This window comes from Choloepus didactylus, chromosome 6 (assembly GCF_015220235.1).
Source record: "Choloepus didactylus isolate mChoDid1 chromosome 6, mChoDid1.pri, whole genome shotgun sequence".
Taxonomy (NCBI): Eukaryota; Metazoa; Chordata; class Mammalia; order Pilosa; family Megalonychidae; genus Choloepus; species Choloepus didactylus.
The window spans coordinates 149,216,314-149,236,343 of record NC_051312.1 but is presented as its reverse complement, the minus strand read 5'-3'; the positions used below and the strand labels follow the sequence as shown (position 1 = coordinate 149,236,343).

Below are 20,030 nucleotides of genomic sequence, written 5' to 3'. Positions count from 1 at the left end.
TATTTTTGGGTGTTTTTTTTTGCTGATTTTGCTAGCCTTATCTCCTCTCCGCTGGGCTGACTGCTCCTGAATTCTTCAGTGTGTGGTCTCAGTCTATCTGTATTTGGACTTTGGATCAGCAGAGGTTTCAATAAAAGCTGCAACTGCAGTTCTCACTCCTTGTTCCCAGCACCAATGGCCCCTCCTCCCACGGGACTTTGCCTGGCAGGGAGGGGCGCGGGTCCCCAGGCCGCAAGAACTTACATATTTCGCTGATCTCAGCTGCTCCATGCATTCATGAGTATTGTATGAAGTATGCCTAAAGTCAAATTGCTCTCCGGTGTCCGGTCCACGCAGTTCCTGGCTTTCTACCTACTGCCCTGGAGGAGTAACTGAAACCTACACCTCAGCACTCGGCCATCTTCAGGAGCACTTTCATTTGAGGCTTTGCATGTCGTGGCAGTTTGTGAAATCTCACTGAGAACTGCGTAAGAGTAATGTCCAGAATGACTGCTGGGCTCTACTAGAAATCTCTTTGCCATAGAATCTCTTATTTTGTTTAATTTCCCCTCCTTTAGATTCAGGTCTTTTTCTGAATGCTTCAGTGATTAATGCCTGGTAACAATCCCTTGGCATCAGGGAGGCTCATCTTTAGGAGTCCTGTCCCATGTTGGGGGAAGGTAGTAAGTTTATTTGTAGAGTTTGACTTAGAGAGAGCCCACAGTTGAGCAACAAGGAAGTTTTCAGGAGGTGACTCTTAGGAATTAATTATAATAGGCTTAGTTTTGTTATTACACGAATAAGGTTTCCCAAAAAATGACTTATGACAAGGACACATTTATATCCCACAGAAGTATATTGCTATATAAAGTTCAAGGTGTCCAAAAGGGCCCTGTTAGTTGAGATGCCTGACCTTGTCCCACCTTTACATTCTTACCAGGGTTACATTAATTGATAGGTAGAACTTAATTTGTATACTTGCATTGCTTCCTGTGTAAAGCTTTTTTTTTTCTTCTGAAGATGAAGTTTTGACCTACAGCTGACTGCATTCACTTTCAGAGAAGCCTCCAAGTTAAACAGTGTAACTGACAATTAAAATTGTCTGTTTCTGTGACAAGTAATATTTTTCTAAGAATGGATAAAAAAGCACAACATTCCCATATATCCCCCTGTTGTTGACACAGCTTGGTGTCATACCTCTGATCCAGTTGATGCAAGAATATTAAAATATATTACTGTTAATTATAGACCATATTTTGCTTTAGGTGTATTTTTTCCTTTATACCACCCTATTATTAACACCTTGTAGTAGTGATGTACATTTGTTCTAGTTCATGAAGGCTATTAAGCACATTCATCGTGCACAGCAGGGTTCACTGCTTTATAACAGTCCCATGTTGCTTCAGCCAAGAGAGAGAACAACTGAGAGTGACATTTTGAAGAGCTCCTGCAGCTAAGAGAGGACAAAATACCTCAAGAACAACACATTTGGAGAACACCATTTTGAAACGCAACCTGGGAGCAAGCAGATGCCAGCCATGTGCCTTCCCAGCTAACAGAGGTTTTCAGGATGCCAATGTCCTTTCTCCATTGAAGGTACACTTTATTGATACCTTACCTTGGACAGTTGATGGCCTTAAGACTGTAACTTTGTAACCAAATAAACCCCCTTTTAAAAGCCAATCCGTTTCTGGTGTTTTGCAAAAGGGCAGTATTAGCAAACCAGAACAGATGGTAATTATATACTGTTAAAGGGGTCAATGCAACAAGCATACATAACAATTACAAATATATATGTACCTAACAGCAGCACCCCAAAATATAGGAAGCAAATACTGACAGATCTGAAGGGAGAAATTGACAGTTGTGCATTAATAGTAGGAAACTTTAATACATCACTTTCAAAAATGTGTAGAATCTTTAGATTGATGGTCAGTAAGCAAATACAAGACTTTAATGATATTCTAAACTTACTAGACCAAACAGACATATATAGAACATTTCACTCAACAGCAGCAGAATACACATTCTTCTCAAGTGCACGTGGGTCATTGTCCTGGATAGACCATATGTTAGGTCATAAAACAAGTATCAGTAAGTTCAAAAATATTGAAATCATACAGTATATCTGATCACAGTGGAATAAAGATAGAAATCAGTGACAGAGAGGGAAATGGAAAATTCACAAATTTGTGAAAATTTAGCAACGTACTCTTAAACAACCCATGGGTCAAAGAAGAAACACAAGAGAAATTATGAAATATCAGTAGGCGAATGAAAAATGAAAGCAGAATGTACTAAAACTTAGGGGAGAATGCAAAGGCAGTGCTGAGAAGGAAATTTGTAGCTCTAAATGCTTACATTAAAAAAGAAGAAATGGCCCCAAAACACATGAAAAGATAGATGCTCAACATCACGAGACATTAGGGAAATGCAAATGAAAATCACAATGATAATACCATTTCACACCCACTAGAGAAAACGCCTTGAAAATTATAAGTTTTGGAGAGGATGTGGGAAATAGGGACACTCATTCATTGCTGGCGGGAATATAAAATGGTGCAGCGGCTATCAAAGAGTTTGCCAATCCTTCAGAAAGTTAAATTGAGAATTACCGTATGACCTGTCAGTCCCACTTCTAGATATGGACCCCTAAATTAAATACAGACTCAATCACATATTTGTACATCGATGTTCATAGAGGTATTATTCACAATTGCCAAAAGATAGAAGCAACCTATGTGCCCATCAACAGATGAATGGATTAAAAAATGTATTATATACATACAATGGAATGTTATTCAGCCCTAAAGAGGAATGAAGTCCTGGGACATATGTGACAATATAGATGATCCTTGAAGATACAATGTTGAGTGAAATAAACCAGACAGAAAACGACGACTATTATGTGATCTCACTGATAATGAAATAATTAGAGTAAGCAGACTTATAGAGCCAATATCTAGAGTATAGGTTACTAGGGAACAGAGTGGCAAAAAGGGAATAGGAGTTAAGGCTTAAAATATGTCAAGTTTCAATTTGGGATGATGAGAAGTTTTGGTAATGGATGGTGGTGATTCTTGCACAACATCGTGACTGTATTTGCACTTAATTATTTGAGTGTTAAAATGAGGAAATTTTAACATATATATGGTACTAGAATAAAATGGTTCAAAGGGGGAACTTTTAGGTTGTATATATTATGTGAGAACAAGAATTTTAAAAAATCCATGGAACCCTAAGTTAAACTATGGACTATAGTGCATGGTACAGTTATAAAAATGTGCTTTCAGCAGTTTTAACAGAAGTTTCATACCAAAGCAGGGTATTAATAATAGGAATGTTTATGGGAATCCTGTATTTTATGCATGATTTTCTGTAAATCCACATCTCTAATAAAACAAAAAGAAAAAGAAATGTGTCACAGCCATTTTAAAGTCTGTTGTGGATAATTCTACAATCTGAATTAAATGTGAGTCTCTGTTTTTACTATTTTCTCCCTATTTTTTTTATTTGTTTTTTCTTACCATACCTCGTAATTTCTGTTAGATACCGTATAAGGTGGAATAAAAAATAGCTGAGGCTCTGGATAATGTTATTTTCCTCCAATGTGGGTTAATTTTTCTCGCAGTTCTAATCCTGTCGAGGCTAAGTTTCATGCTTTGTTAGAGCTTGTCTATTTCTATTTTATCCAAACTTCTAGGTACTCATTTTTCTGGGGTCCCGTTTGAGAGCTCACTTTCTTGGCAGAGCAGCCTGTTGTCTCCTCAGCACTGGCTGGGCTGTTGAAATGTCTACTTTGCTCTTTAGTTGTCCTGCACCTGTTTTTGGATGGGTTTTCTTGGCCTCTTGTCCTGAATATTTATGGCTTAGGTATCAGTTAATATTTCGAGGATGATTTCCACACATATTCTTTGACTCTTTCTCCATGGTTCTTTGTGTGTGTGCATATGGGGTGGCGTGGATTTTTTTTCTCCCAAAGTCCCATCTGCTTTGGTAACCCTGACCTCCAACCATGGCCTCCTTTGCCCACTTAGATACAGTATTATCCTTCGGATCTACTTCCATCTCTGTGACTTGGAAAACCTCTTATATCTAAAGCATGATTAAATGTGTAATTCAAATTGTGTTTTCCTTCTCTCAAGTCCTGGCAGTTCTACTTGAATTGGTTGTTTTTCTGTGCTTTCAAACAAGTGGTTTTATATGTTTTATCCAGCTTTTCCAATTGTTCTCATCAAGGAGACAGTTTGATACCATCTCTTCCATACATTTAACCTGAAGTCCCACATCTCTTCTTTATCCTGGAATTTTACCGATGTTTATTAGCACAGTTCTACAAGTATTGGTACAGAGTAAATAATTGCTGCTGCATGTTTTTTCAAGGTTCAAATTTGGTTGAACGGATAAAATTATCCCTTATATAATAATTTCCTGTGGTCCAGAAAGTTTAGTTATAAATCTTGCTTTTATTTCTTGAAATAATAGTATTTACTTGGTGGATCACAAAACATTCCTGAAACCCAGAGCAGAAATGGAAGATCAATGCTAGCCTTTTATGCTCTTTTCACTAAACATCAATTCTCACATAAATTCTGTGCTCTCTTTGAATTGTGGTTATTGGAAAGCTTTTGTAGAAACGGAAATTCTTACCATCTCTCATGTTTTGATCTCTAGGAAGATGAAGTCTTCAGTACATTCTGAAGAGGATGATTTTGTTCCAGAACTACACAGAAATGTTCACCCGCGAGAGCGGCCTGATTGGGAAGAAACCCTTAGTGCAATGGTAAATCAATTTTATATACATATGTATATATAACTTACATAGGAAAAGAAACTGAAGAAATAATATAGAAAAAAATGTTTGTTACTTTGTTCGTTTATTTAGGAAATATTTATTGAGCAAATACCATATTCCAGGTACTGTTCTGGACTCTGTGAATAGATCTGTGAACAAAAGATACAGATTTCCTGCCTTGTGGAATTTATCTTTTAATGGAGGAGGGGAGTAAGTAAATAAATATATAATATGTCAAATGGTAGTAATTGCAGTTGTAGAAATTAATGCAAAGCAAGAGAGAGAGTTTCTTTTATGTGTTATTGTAAATGGAATTTTTTTCTTGATTACCTCCTTGGATAGCTCGTTACCAGTATATAGAAACACAATTGTATTTTGCTTGTTGATCTTATATCTCATCATTTTACTGAATTCACTTATTAGCTCAAGGAGCTTTGCGGTCGTTTTTCTGGATTTTCTAAATATAGGATCATGTCATCTGCAAAAAGCGACGGTTTTACTTCTTCCTCTCCAATTTGGTTGCCTGTTATTTCTTTTTATTGCCTAATTGCTCTAGCTAGAACTTCTAACACAATGTTGAATAGCAGTGATGACAGTGGGTATCCTTGTCTTGTTCCTGATCTTAGAGGGAAAGCGTTCAGTGTCTCACCATGGAGTATGATGTTTGCTGTGGGCTTTTCATACATGCCTCGATTCCTGCCTTTTGAAGTGTTTTTATCATGAAAGGATGCTGAATTTTGTCAGATGACTTTTCTGCAACAGTCCAGATAATCACGTGGTTTTTCCCTTTAGATCTGTTAATATGGTTTATTACATTAATGGATTTTCTTTTGTTGAACCACCCTTGCATACCTGGAATAAAACCCATTTGGTCATGGTGCGTAATTCTTTTCATATGCTGTTGGATTCTATTGGCAAGTATTTTGTTGAGGATTTTTGCATCTATATTCATTAGAGAGATTGGTCTGAAGTTTTCTTTTCGTGTAGTATCTCATCCATTTTTGGTATTAGGGTAGTGTTGGCTTCATAGAATGAGTTAGGTAGCATTCCCTCTTACTCAATTTTTTGGAAGTTTGAGCAGGAATGGTATTAATTCTTTGAATGCTTGGTAGAACTCACCTGTGAAGCTGTCCGGTCCTGGGCTTTTCTTGTTGGTAGGTTTTTGATGACTGATTCAGTCTCTTTACTTGTGATTGGTTTGTTCATGTCTTCTATTTCTTCTCGAGTCAGTTTAGGTTGTGTGTTTGTAGGGAGTTGTCCATTTCATCTAAGTTGTCTAGCTTGTTGGAATACAGTTGTTCATAGTAACCTCTTATGATCTTTTTTATTTCTTCAGTGTTTGTGATAATGCCCTCGTCTTCATTTTTTATTTTATTTATTGGCAGCTTTTCTCTTTTGTCTTTGTCAGTCTAGCTAAGGGTTTGTCGATTTTATTGATTTTATCAAAGAAGCAACTTTTGGTTTTATTGATTCTATTATTTTTTTATTCTCCATTTCATTAATTCTGTTCTAATCTTTGTTGTTTCTTTCCTCTTGCTTGCTTTGGGATTAGTTTGCTGTTCTTTCTCCAGTTTCTCCCATTGTTCAGTTAGGTCATTGATTTTAGCTCTTCCTTTCTAATGTAGGCATTTAGGGGTATAAATTGCCCTCAGCACTGCCTTCACTGCATCCCATAAGTTTTCATATGTTGGGTTCTCATTTTCATTCATCTAAAGATATTTACTGTCTTCTATTGTGATTTCTTCTTTGACCCAATGATTGCTTAAGAGTATGTTGTTAAACCTCCATATATTTGTGTATTTTCCAGTTCCCTGTTCGTTACTGATTTCTAGCTTCATTTCATCATTATCTGAGGAAGTGCTTTGTATAATTTCAGTCTTTTAAAATTTATTAAGACCCGTTTTGTGCCCCAGCATATGTTCTGTCCTGGAGAATGTTTCATGAGCACTTGAGAAGAATGTATATTCTGCTGTTTTGGAATGTAGTGTTATATATGTCTGTTAGATCTAGTATATTTATCGTATTATTTAGGTTCTCTGTTTCTTTATTGATCCCCTGTTTAGTTGTTCTATCTAATGGAGAAAGTAGTGTGTTGAAGTCTCCCACTATTACAGTAGAGTCACCTGTTACTCCCTTCAGTTTTGCCAGTGTTTGACTTGTACTTTGGGGCACTTTGATTAGGAGTACAGATATTTATGATTGTTATTTCTTTTTGTTGAATTGCCCCTTTTATTATTATATAGTGTCCTTCTTTATCTCTTATGACATTTTTACATTTAAAGTCTATTTTGTCTGATTTTAGTATAGGTACCCCACTTTCTTTTGGTTACTGCTTGTGTGGAATGTCATTTTCCATCCTTTCACTTTAAACCTGTTTGCATCTTTGGGGTCTAAGATGAGTCTCTTAGAGTGATCATGTATTTTTTTTAATCCATTCTGCCAATCTGTGTCTTTTGATTGGGGAGTTTAATCCATTAACATTCAAAGTTATTACTGTAAAGGCAGTTCTTACTTCAACTATCTTGTCCTTTGGTTTTTATTTGTCAGGCCTATTTTTCTCTCTCTCTTTTTTCCTTTAAGTTACTTTTACTAATATTCTTCAATTCTGTACCCTCCTCCAGACCTCTGTCTCTTGTCTTTTCTTTTCATCCGGCAGGAATCCCTTTAGTTGTTCTCATAGGGCTGGTCTCTTATTAATGAACTCCCAATTCTGTTTATCTGTGAATATTTTAAACTCTCCCTAATTTTTGAAGGACAGGTTTGCTGAATAGAGAATTTTTGGCTGGCAATTTTTCTCTTTCCGTATCTTAAATATATGATTGCACTGTGTTCTCGCCTCCATGATGTCTGATGAGAAATCAGCACTTAGTCCTATTGGTGTCCCTTGCTTTTCTTTTGCTGCTATCAGAATTTTCTTCTTCTCTTTGGCATTTAATGGTCTGATTAGTATGTGTCTTGGAGTAGGTCTATTTGGATTTATTCTGTTTAGAGTATTTTGGGCTTCTTGGATTTGCATGTTTGTGTCTGTTTTAAGGGTAGGGCCATTTTCAGCCATTTTTTTTTTTTTTAATATTCTTCTGGGTCCTTTTCCTTTCTTTTCTCCTTCTGGGACACCCATGATGTGTATATTTGTGTGCTTTATTTTGTCAAAAATTTCCCTGAGACCCTGTTCAAATTTTTACATTTTTTCTCCATTTGTTCTTTTGTCTGTTCAAATTCAGCTGATCTGTCTTCTAGCTTGCTGATTCTTTTTCAGCCTCTTCAGATGTGCTCTTGTGTGTCTCCAGTATCTTTTTAATTTCCTCTATACTGTCTGTTAATTTCATAAAATCTTGTTTTTCTGTGTATTCTTTCAAGTTCCTTATGCTCTACTAGTATCTTCTTAATAGCCTTTATCTCTTTGTACATGTTGTCTTTCATTTCTTTGACTTGATTGAGGAGATTTGTTTGCACATCTTTGATAAGTTGTTCCAGATTCTGTATCTTCTCCAGCTTTTTGATCTGTTCCTTTGACTGGGCCATTTCGTCTTGAGTTTTGGTATGCCTTGTGATTTTTTGCTGATATCTGGTCATCCGATTATCTTGATGGTTCTATTCTGAAGGTTGATTTCTTCCTCTATCTAGGGTTAATTTGTTGCCTGGCTGGTATTAGGGCACTGCTTTGACAGTTGGGTCATCTATTTTTCTCAGCCAAAACAGGGCTGGATACCCATGCAGGGCATGTACACCGTCTCCAGTGGGCCTAGGATAGGGTCTTGAGAGACTCTGAAAAGCCATGCAGTTCCCTTGCACTTTCCAGCCTGCCCAGCAGAAGGCACTATTCAGTGACTTAGTGATTCTTAAAAGCTGTTTATCTCCTGGAGCCCTGCAGTGTCTGACCAGGTGGTGCTGAAGCTGCAGGCTTCCTGTGCCACCATCGTGGCAGCCAAAATCTGGCTCAGTTTGGGGCTGTGTCCTCCACTTTATTTGGGGCAGAAGTTTCCCTGAGCCACCCAGTCTGCAGCCATCCACCAGGCAAGGATTGGGCCTCCTGCTGCTGTTTCCCTCAGGATGGGGATGGGCACCAAGTCCCAGGGCTGGAAATAGAGTCTCTGACCATGTTTTCTCAGACTCCTTGTCCCTCACTGACCTGGGCCTTGAAATGTACTCCCCTGTACCCCAGGTCTTCACACAGTAGGGCTCTGTCTCATTGCTGTGAGTGATTTTATAGTTTGTGTCCCCAGTGGGAGGTTGGGGGGATCCCGGCTGCTGCCTCTGGGATAGAGCTGCATGGGGCTGAGTGAGGGGGAGGGGATAGGGCCGGCTGGTCTGGCTTGGAAGTTTCCTACCTAATATTTTTCTCTTTCTTTGGTTCAGCGTTTGTGGGGTCCTTCTTGAATCTATATCTTCCTCCAGTGTTCCGAACAAATGAGAACTGTTCTTTTTTCCACTGAATCTCTGGGGAGAGGTTTTCAGTAGCTGTTTACATCGCCTTGTTGATGACATCATTGTTACTTTCCTTTTAACATCACTTAAGACAGAAACTGTTGACATTAAACAATAACTTCCCCTTTCCCCTCCTAGCTCCAGGTAACCTCGAATATGCTTTCTCTATAATAATGACTTTGTTTTTTCTAGATATTTTATGTAAGTGTAATCATACCATATTTATTAATCACTGAATTATTTCACTTAGTGTAATGTTTTTAAGGTTCACTCATGTTGTGGTGTGTATCAGGACTTCATTCTTTTTTGGGGCAGAATAATAATCTATTGTGTATGTATAACACATTTTGTTTATTCATTATCTTTGGATGAGCTGCTTGGGTTGCTTCCACCTTTCGACTATTGTGAATAAGGCCTCTGTGAACATTGGTATTCAAGTATCTGTGTGAAACTCTGCTTTCCATTCTTTCGAGTACATACCTAGAAGTGGAATTGCTGAGTCATATGGTAGTTCTCTGTTTAAGTTTCTGAGGAACTGCAAAACTGTTTTCCATAGCAGTTGTACTATTTTACATTCCTATCGGCATAGCAGACAGATTCCAGTTTTTCCACATCCTCACCATTTATTAGTTTCAGTTTTTAAAATAATAGCCATGTTAACATTTTTGTTTGTTTGTTTTTTGTTTTGTTTGTTTTTACTAAAGCAGTTATGTGTTTACAGAAAAATCATGGAGAAAGTGCGGTGTTCTGCTATACCTCACCTACTCATACAATTTCCCTTATTATCTGACATTTTATATTAGTGTTAAAGTTGATGAAATAATATTATTATAATCATTTTATTAATTATAGGCCATAGTTTAAACTAGGATTTACTTTTTGTGTTGTACAGTTATATATGGTTTTTAAATTTAATTTTTATTCTGGTAGTATATACACAACCTAAAATTTCCCATTTTATCCACTTTTGAATATACAGTGCATTGGTGCTAATTACATTCACAATGTTGTGCCAACATTACCACCATCCATTACCAAAGATTTTCCATCATCCCAAACAGAAACTCCACACCATTTATGCATTTACTCCCTATTCCCCATGCCTACCTGGCTCCTGGTGAACCTATATTCTAGTTTCCGACTCTATAAATCTCCATGTAGTAATTATTTTATATGAGGTGTATAATACAGTATTTGACCTTTTGTGGTTGGCTTATTTCACTCAACATGATGTCTTCAAGATTTATCCATGTTGTCACATGTATCAAAACTTCATTCCTTTTTATGGCTGAATAATATTCCATTTTATAGAACAGATTTTGTATATCTATTCTTCTGTTGGAGGATACTTGGGTTGTTTCCATCATTTGACAATTTTAAATAATGTCTTTATGAACATTGTATATATTCTTTGGAGAAATATCTATTTCTATTCCAAGTCTTTTGCCTATTTTGTAATTGGATTGTTTGTCTTTTAGTTGTTGAGTTGTAGGAGTTCTTTATATATTCTGGATATTAAACCCTTGTCACATACATAGTTTACAACAATTCTTATTCTCTCTCTTCACTTTCTTGATAATGTCCTTTGATGCACAGAAATTTTAAATTTTGATTGTCTAATATTTCTGTCTTTCCTTTTCTTACTTTTCCTTTTGGTGTCGTAACTAAGAATCTGTTGCCAAATACAAGGTCATGATGATTTTCCTCAGTGTTACCTTCTCAGATTTTTGTGGTTTTAGGGCTTATATTTAGGTCATTGATTCATTTTCAGTTAATTTTTGTATATGTTGTGAAGTAAGGGTCCACTGTCATTCTTTTGCATGTGTACATCCAGTTTTTCCAGCACCAGTTGTTGAAGAGGCTTTTCTTTCCCTGTTGAATGGACTTGGTACCCTGTTGAAAATCTGTATGCTGTAGATTGTCAGGGTTTATCTGTAGACCTTCAGTTCTGTTCCATTGGTCTGTGTCTTTCCTTATACCAATACCACAATGTTTTGATTACTGTGGCTTTCTAATAAGTGTTATTATCTGTAAGTGTGAGTCCTGCACCTTCATCTTTTTCCTTCAGGGATGGTTTTGGCTATTTGCAGTCTTTGCTCTTCAGTATGAATTTGAAGATTGGTTTTTCCATTTCTGCCAAAAAGGCTGCTGGCATTTTGATTAGGATTATATTGAATCTTATTCTCACATATAAATTTGATTATTGGCTTTTCTATTTCCACAAAGAAGGCTGTTAGAATTTTGATTTGAATTGTGTTGAATCTGTAAATTGCTTTGGGTAGTATTGACATCTTAAATATTTTCAGTTTTCCAGTCTGTGAACACTGGATGTCTTTCCATTTATTTAGGTCTTCTGTTGTTTAATTTCTTTCAGCAATGTTTTCAGTGTTTCAATGAAAACATTGTAGTTTTCAGTGTCCAAGTCTTTGCCATACTTGGTTAAATTTATTTCTAGGTATTTCGTTCTTTTAGATGCTATTGTAAATGCAATTTCTTGTTTTCCTTTCTGATTGTTGATTGCTGATGTACAGAAATACAACTGATTTTTACGTGTTGATCTTGTATCCCACCAGTTTGCTGAATTTGTTTATTAGCTCTATTAGTTTTTTTTGCATGTGGATTATTTGGGAGTTTCCACCTGTGGAATCATGCTATCTGTGAATATTTTATTACTTTCTTTCGAATTCAAATGCGTTTTATTTCTTGCCTAATTCTGGCTAGTACTTCCAGTACAATGTTGAATGGGAGTGGTAAAAGCAAGCATCTTGATCTTTTTCCTGACCTTAATGGTAATGCTTTTGGTCTTTGACTATTGAGTATGATGTTATCAATGAATTTTTCATATTTGCCCTCTGTTATCTTGAGGAAGTTCCTTTCTAGTTCTGGTTTTCTGAAAGTTTTTTTTTAAATCAAAAAAATGTGCTGGTTTCTGTCAAATGCTTTTTCGGCATAAGTGAGATGATCATATGCTTTCCCCCCTTTCATTCTATTAATCAGTGTAGTACATTAATTTATTTTCTTAGGTTGAGCTATTCTAGTTTGTTGTTGAGGTTTTTTGCATCAGATTCATAAGGGATACTGGTTTGTAATTTTCTTTTCTTGTGATGTCTTTATCTGACCTTGGTATTCGGATAATGCTAGTTTCATAGAATGAACCAGGAAGTGTTCTCTCTTAAATTTTTTGGAAGAGTTGGAGAAGAATTGGTGTTAGTTTTTCTTTCAGTTTTTTGTACAATTCATCAGTGAAGCCACCTGGTTTTGGACTTTTCTTTGTGGGATGGCTAGTGTTTTAATTGACTATTGATTTTTCTCCTAATATCCTCAACTCTTCAAGCTACTGTTCTTACTGGAGGGCTTAAACAAATTTAAAGCAGTTCATTTGCTCTGGACACATTTTGTTGACTGCTACACAATTTAAGTGATGTAGTGATTTAATTTCCTTGCTTGGCTAGCTAATAAGCCTCTTGGAAATTTTCTTTGGTCGTGACCTTTTTTCTGTTTTTTAGTTTTGTGGGACATTTTGCTGTAACTTAATACTCTGTTTTAGATTTCTAATTTTTAAGCATCTTGCTTTCCTGTGCATTGTGAATATTGTGATAAGTGCACAGTCTGATAATATTGGCCTAATTCTATTCTATAGTGGAGCTATAGTGTCGTTCCATAATAAACACAATGCTTTGCCTTCTAATTTGATAGCAGAATAACCAGTATTCCTCTGTACCTTAAAAGCGTGACAGTTGAAGTCCACTTGTGTCTTCTTTTTTTTTTACATGATGTGCATATGCATTAAAAAAAGTGTCGTGGTCCAGTGGTATGCGTGGTACTTGAAATGGTGTTGAGTTGTAACATGACTCTGTAATTTATAGTGTGTGGAGCAGCAGCACAAATGGATGAGGGTGTCACGTGTCTCCTTTGCAGCTGCTCTGTCAATGCATCATGAAAGCGGCCACAGACAATGCATAAATGAATTAGTGTGGTTGTTTTCCAATAAAACTTTATTTATGGACAGTGATATTTGAATTTCAAGTAGTTGTCATATGTAATTGAATACCATTCTTTTAATTTTTTCCAAACATTTAAATGTAAAAACTGCTTTTAGCTCACATGCTATTCAAAACAGGTATGATCTGGATTTGGTCATTGGCCTGTAGTTTCCTGAAGCCTGCTGTATAATATAATTTTAATTTATTATGTAGGCTTTGTTCAGAGGGTAAATGTAGGTCATCTATTTATTAGACTTCTACTGAACTTTAAGTTTTGAGAGTAGCATATACTCGATTATATGAGAATCGAATAGGAAACATAGATCCCCAAGTTGCAGGTATTAATTTTTAATGAGTTGTCCTCTTGTAATAAATCTGCATGAGAAATCAGTAGTCTTCTTTATATGTATCAGTAAACAAAGGGCTAAGTGAATATTAGGGAGGGTATGAGGAAGTTAATCGTGGGTGTGTTATGGGAGCATACCTTTTGACTGATTTTGTGATCTTGCATAAGTCACTGAATCTGTCTGGACATAGTATTGTTTTCCTTTTAAAAATTATGGTGCTGAACTGAATAATTTTTAAGACTCTTTCCAATAGGTCGCTCAGTCCTAACTCATCTACTTATTCATAGCCCATCTTTCAAATGTTGGATACTCTCTGTAGGCTTTCCAAAATCTTCTATATAGAAAATGGTTTTATTTTATTTCTCATGGTATGTTGTTCATCTCTCTATTGTAAAACTTATCTCGTTTTTTCCTAATTGTTTGTGAATATGTCTGTCTCCCTTACTAGATGGTAAATTCTTTGAGGAAGGGTAGAGATCACTTATGTTCCTATTGTTGAAGGATACTGTTTAAAAGAGGATATAATCATGACTCTCATACAAAAGGACTCATGCCCAGATACATTGTCTTTATTTTCTTTTAATTCTTAAATAATAAGGAAATTAGTCAGGTGTTACAACTGATTCAAAGTATAATTCAGAGTACTTTACTTTGATATCAGTAATGCTAAATGTATGCAAAATTAGCAAACTGTTCTGTTCTACTGGGCACAATTTTCATGTCTATGGAAAGGAATTATTTGTATTACTATCAATTTTGTGCCCCTTAACTTTTATCTCTACAGAATTGTGAAAAAGCCTAGTCAAAGACTGTCTCTTACTTCTGTCAAATCAGATAATCCTTGGAGTCTCCAGCATTCAGTTGAAAGGAGGGTCAATAACTTCTTTTGCCCATTTAAAAATCTCCCACAGGCTTTTCTTACAACAGTTATAACCCCCAGTAAATCTAAATTGATTTTATGGAATGAGAAGAAAGGTGACATTGTTGTGTGGTGGTCTGTTTATGCTACGTAACAATGTGATATGATTTATAGTCTAAAAATTACTGAATTCTCTTTTGGAGTCCTGCTTCAGTACACATTGATTTGTCTATGCACTTAGGAAATTACCATTCATATCTTATGTTTTATGTTGTGGCCTAAATTTTAGTGTACAAGCTCCTTGAAGGCAGGTTGCTGTAATTCTTCCATTTTCTTTTTAGTTCTTCACACTCAATAAATTGTAATTTGCTAGGTTGCAAAAAGTGCTCAGTAAATGATGAACAGAGTGTAGATGAGATTAGATCCACTATTTTACTGTCCTTTTTCTAGGAAATCATATTGATTTTAATCAGGAAATATGAACAGAGAAAGTTGAGAATGAAGTTAATTAAGAGAAAACCTTACAAAATGTTTTCCCCAAACAATTTCACTTAAGTTTTTTTTTTTTTTTTTTTGAGTTGTTTTAGAAATACAATTCAGTGGCCTTAAATGTTGAACTTTTGTTGATTTGTATAGTGCAGCCAGCATAGTAGTTCTTCTTTTTACATATGTGAAAAGGGAGCCAGAAATTTCTGGAAATGTTACAAATTTAAGGAATTTTTTATGTCTTAATTTTTAATTTTTCCATTAAAACAATAATTAGTAAAACACTAAAAAAGGGTTCTCTCCTTTTGTCACTTATAGTTACTCTTCATAAATCTATAGCTATATAAATGTATTAAGAAATCAAATAAAAAGCTATAGAGTTTTTCTAAATTACTAAACATAAAGTATTTATTTGCAAATATTTAACAAAAAAATCATTAATATATAAATTCTAAGATCTTTCAAAATGTAAGATATGAAAAATTGAAGTGTATGTGTATAGTTGGGAATATACACAATGCATGCATGCGTGCCTGCATACAGCTCTCAGGACCTTTGGATCGTTTGTTAGTTTTGAATATTTTGACCAAAACCATCTTGATCATTATTCTTTTTTTGTGTTTCTCCCTTCATTTTACTTTTAGTATTGATCATTTCAGTCCTTAGAATAGCCCTATTAATTCTTGAATTTTTTTTTATTAGGAACAGTTTTTTTGCTTCAGTTTCCTTTTCTTCCATTAGAATTAGTATGTATCCAGGACTCAGGGCATCTTGTAGCAAATGAAATTATTGATGCAATAAAAGAAAGCGTTCCAAGTGAAAATGCTCACCTGTGCTTACAACTGGAGTCATGAAAATTAAAACAAGATATAAATATTCAACTTCAAAAATATCAAAGGTTAAACAATGTGATGGTTAAGTTCATGTGTCACCTTGGCCAGGTTGTGGTGTCCAGTTGTTTGGTCAAGCAAGCACTGGCCTGTGAGGATATTTTGGGATTTACGTCATCAATAAGTTGATCCATCTATGGTTGATGAGATCTACAGTCAACTGAGGAGATTGCCTTCAACAATGAGAGATGTCTCATCCTATCAGGAAGGCCTTAAAAGAAGAAGTGATGATTTCAGCAGTCAGAAGAGAGCGATTCAATCTCTACTTCAGCCAGCCAGCTCCTCCTGGGGAATTTGTCAGACGCCTTCATTGAAGTTCCCAGCTTGCAGCCTGCCCTACAGAATTTGGACTTGCCCATACCACAGTTGCCTCAGACAGTTCCTAGAATAAATCTCAGTGTTGCAACAAGCTTACTTGTCCATGTGCACACACATTATTTTTCTCTCTCTCTCTCAGACTCACATACTCACATACTCACATACTCTCTCTGTCTCTCATACTCTCAGACTCACATACTCTCTCTCTCTCTGACACACATACTCTCTCATACTCTCAGACTCACATACTCTCTCAGTCTCTCTCTGACACATTCACACGTACACACTCACATGTACATATTCTGTCTCTCTTTGACATACACAGTCACACACACACACACACACACACACACACATTCTCTCTCTCACTCACTTCTGGAGGTTGGACCTTTATCTCTGTCTCTCTTTCTCTTGACTGCTAAATGTAGGCCTTACAGGAGTTCTGGGCTTGGTCTCTTCATGGCTGTTCCAGTTCTTTGCTACTTCTCAGATTTCAGCGTCATCTCTATTCAGGCCATTTCCTTGTGCCTATCTCTAGCCTGATAAAAAGTTATTCTCCAACTGGAGGTCCTTCAGAAACCAAGAACTACAGGTTTTCACTAATCTCATCATCTTTCCTGCTCCCTGGAATGAGCCTTCTCTCTTGGAGTTTTACAGTTTAAGTTATTAACACTGACTTTATTACATTTGCCCAGGTTAAAGATCTTGTATTTTTTATAAAGGATATGGCTTTATTTCACTTACCCTAAAAGCCAAAGTCCTTGCTTACTTTATCTTTTGCTTCTAGCCACCTTGGCCTCCTTACTATTTCTCAGGTATGCCAAGCGTTCTCCCACCTCAGGCAGGGACTTGGGGTTGGTGTTCACTTGGCCTAGAAAGTGCTTTCTCCAGATGATCTTTATGGCTTGCTCCCCCACTTCCTCCAGGTCTCTGTGCAGGTGTTAACAGCCAAGTGCCACCTAGTGAAATAGTAACTCTGCCCTCGTCTCTCTCTCTCTTTATTTTTCTCTATAGTACTTCCAAATACTGAATATTTCTGAATTCAGAAAGACAGATTACTGGCTTTCTTTTCCATTAGCCTATAAACTGTACGAGCAGTGGCATTTTGTCATAATTGTTCAATGCTTTATCCTTGTGCCTGCAGAGGAAGCATTCAGTAAATAAATTTGTTGAATTAAGTGAAATTGTCATTCTCTGGACAAATTGAACCATTTGTTTTTCCTTGAAAATGCACTGATCTTTTCCTGCATCTTTATCTCATTTGTCTGATGTTGATGAGGGTTTTTCTTTCCTTCTTTTCTCTTCTCTTCTCTTCCATTTCTCTTCTTCTTTTTCTTCCTTTTTTAAGAAAAGTGATACTATTGGTATTTTTCTTAGGAGACTTTAAAAAATTTTTCTTCTTCCACTTTTTAAATTGAAATGTATTCACATACCATACAGTCATCCAAAGTATACAGTCACATGTTCGCAGTAAAATCATATAGTTGTGCATTCATCACCATAATCAATGTTTGATTTAGGAGACTTTTAAATTACAAGTGGCTCTTTATACTTAGGCCATTTTCTCCTTTACAGCCTACTTTCTAAACATGATCAAAGATTGGTAGAACAACCAGATTATTTCTTCTTTACTAATCTTGAGTAAGATGTAATTTTGGAAGAGGTGTGTATTTTGTTTATTGCACTTTAGGTAAGTAGGTGCCTACCCATCAAGTTGTATAACCATTTCCTTATTTGAATGAAAGAAGAAACTCTTTGCAAATATTACATAAATGAATATCTTTAGCTCTTTTATAATTGTGTGATGTTTGCCTATTTATTTTTAATTTTTATTGTTTTAGTTAATTTTTGATTGATGGATGAATTTTTTTATTTTTTAAAAATTATTTTATTGAGATATATTCACATTCTATACAGTCATCCATAGTGTACAGTCAGTTGTTCTCAGTACCATCATATAGTTGTGCATTCATCACCACAATCAACTTCTAAACATTTTTATTGCTCCAAAAATAGATAAAAATAAGAATAAAAATAAAAGTATAAAAGAACACCTAAAACATTCCATCCCCCCATTCCACCCTGTTTTTCATTTAATTTTTGTCCACATTTTTCTACTCATCAGTCCATACATTGGATAAAGGGAGTGTGAGCCACATGGTTTTCACAATCACAAAGTTACACCTTGCAAGCTACAATCGTCTTCAAGAAGCAAGGCTAATGGGTTGCAGTTCTGCAGTTTCAGATATTTCCTTTTAGCTATTCCAATACACTAAAGACTAAAAAGGGATATCTATGTAGCACATAAAAATACCCTCCAGGGTGACCTCTCGACTCCATTTGAAGTCTCTTCACCACTGAAACTTTATTTTATTTCATTTTGCTTTCTCCTTTTGGTTGAGAAAATTTTCTCAATCCCATAATGCCGGGTCTAAGCTCATCCCTGTGAGTCATGTCCTGCGTTGCCAGGGAGATTTACACTCTGGGAGTCATGTCTCATGTCCCACGTAGTGGGGAAGGCAGTGGGTTTACCTGCTGAGTGGGCTTAAAGAGAGAGAGGCCACATCTGAGCAACAAAAGAGGTTCTCTGGGGGAGACTCTAAGGCACATTTATAAGTAAGCTTAGCCTGTCCTTTGTAGTAACAAGCTTCATAAGGGCAAGCCCAAAGATCGACGGCATGGCCAACCAGATTGGTAGTCCTCAATGCTTGCAAGAACATCAGTAATAACCCAGGTGAAGAAGTTTAATATTTCCGCATTTTCCCCCAGTTTCTCAGGGGGTCCCTGCAAAGATATTTTTATTCTCTGCCCAAATTACTTTGAGATGTATCAGGATTTCACACTAATCTGTACAAACCTACCAGATCTCACTTCCTGTTCAAAGTTCCATGTAATTATGATGTTTGAATAACTGACTATACAAGTTAAAATATTTAGTGTGCTACACAAAATATAGATCCTGCACAAAATAAACATCTCTTCCCTTGGTCTCACACAGAAGCCAAAGTTCTAACACACAGTCAACATCGTCCTTCACCCTTTGGCCTGATTTGCCTTTAGTCCTAAGGCAAGTCTGCTTCATTCATACCTCTAATTGAAGTCTAAACTCCCTTTCAGCTTTTTCAACAGTTGCTGTATGAGGTAATACGGACATTTATAGCCTCTGAACTCTTGCTCCGAATCTCAGGTGTCACATAGGTGTCACAAAGTTCCAGAGAGCAACCAGGCTATACATAAAGAGCTCAGCATCTCAGAATTTAGAGATAACCATTACAACTCAGGAATAGATGTGACTGCTGTAAGAGCTTACAATCTAGAGACCTTTACAGTAAGGCTTCCCCTCATAACCTGTGCTCTAAGATTCAATTCTCAGCATTTACACGCTACTGTTAGTCCATATTAGTGAGGTATTATAATGTTTGTCGTTTAATTTCTGATGTGCATCACTCAAAATGCTGTCCTCGAAATCCATTCACCTAGTTGTCTGCCTCACAACTTCATTCCTTCTTGTACCTGCTCAGTATTCTCTTGTATGCATACACTACAGTTCACCATTCTATTCATCAGTCAATGTATCCTTAGTCCAGCTCCATCCATTCCAAATTGTGAATACTGCTGCTTTAGACACCAGTGTGAAAATGTCCATTTGTGTCCCTGCTCTCAGATCTTCCAAGTATATACCCAGTAATGAAGTTGGAGGACCTTTGGGCACTCACATACTTAGCTTCTTGTGGAACCACCACACTGTCCGTACACTCTACTTTGCCACCAGCAGTGAATAGGTACATCCCTTTCTCCATGTTTTCTGCAGCACTTGTATTCCTTTGTTTATTTTTTTCCCTGCAATTTTACAGAGATATATTCACATAACATACAGTCATCTATGGTGTACGTGTATCATTACATAGTTGTGCCTTCATCGCAATCAGCACTTGAACATATTCATTA

The 20,030-nt window shown here is 36.3% G+C and overlaps 1 protein-coding gene across 4 annotated transcripts in view; it reads left to right on the top strand.

Moving 5' to 3' along the window:
• Positions 1 to 20,030, top strand: part of ARHGAP32 (Rho GTPase activating protein 32) — a 403,775-nt gene that overhangs the window by 129,941 nt on the left and 253,804 nt on the right. For 3 of the 4 annotated variants that reach the window (XM_037841944.1, XM_037841946.1, XM_037841947.1), the window contains exon 2: positions 4,654 to 4,762. In XM_037841944.1, coding sequence (XP_037697872.1) covers positions 4,654 to 4,762 — 109 coding nt within the window. Of the gene's footprint in view, positions 1 to 1,557; positions 1,576 to 4,653; positions 4,763 to 20,030 lie in introns of those variants that run through there. The other variant, XM_037841948.1, reaches the window with a different exon arrangement.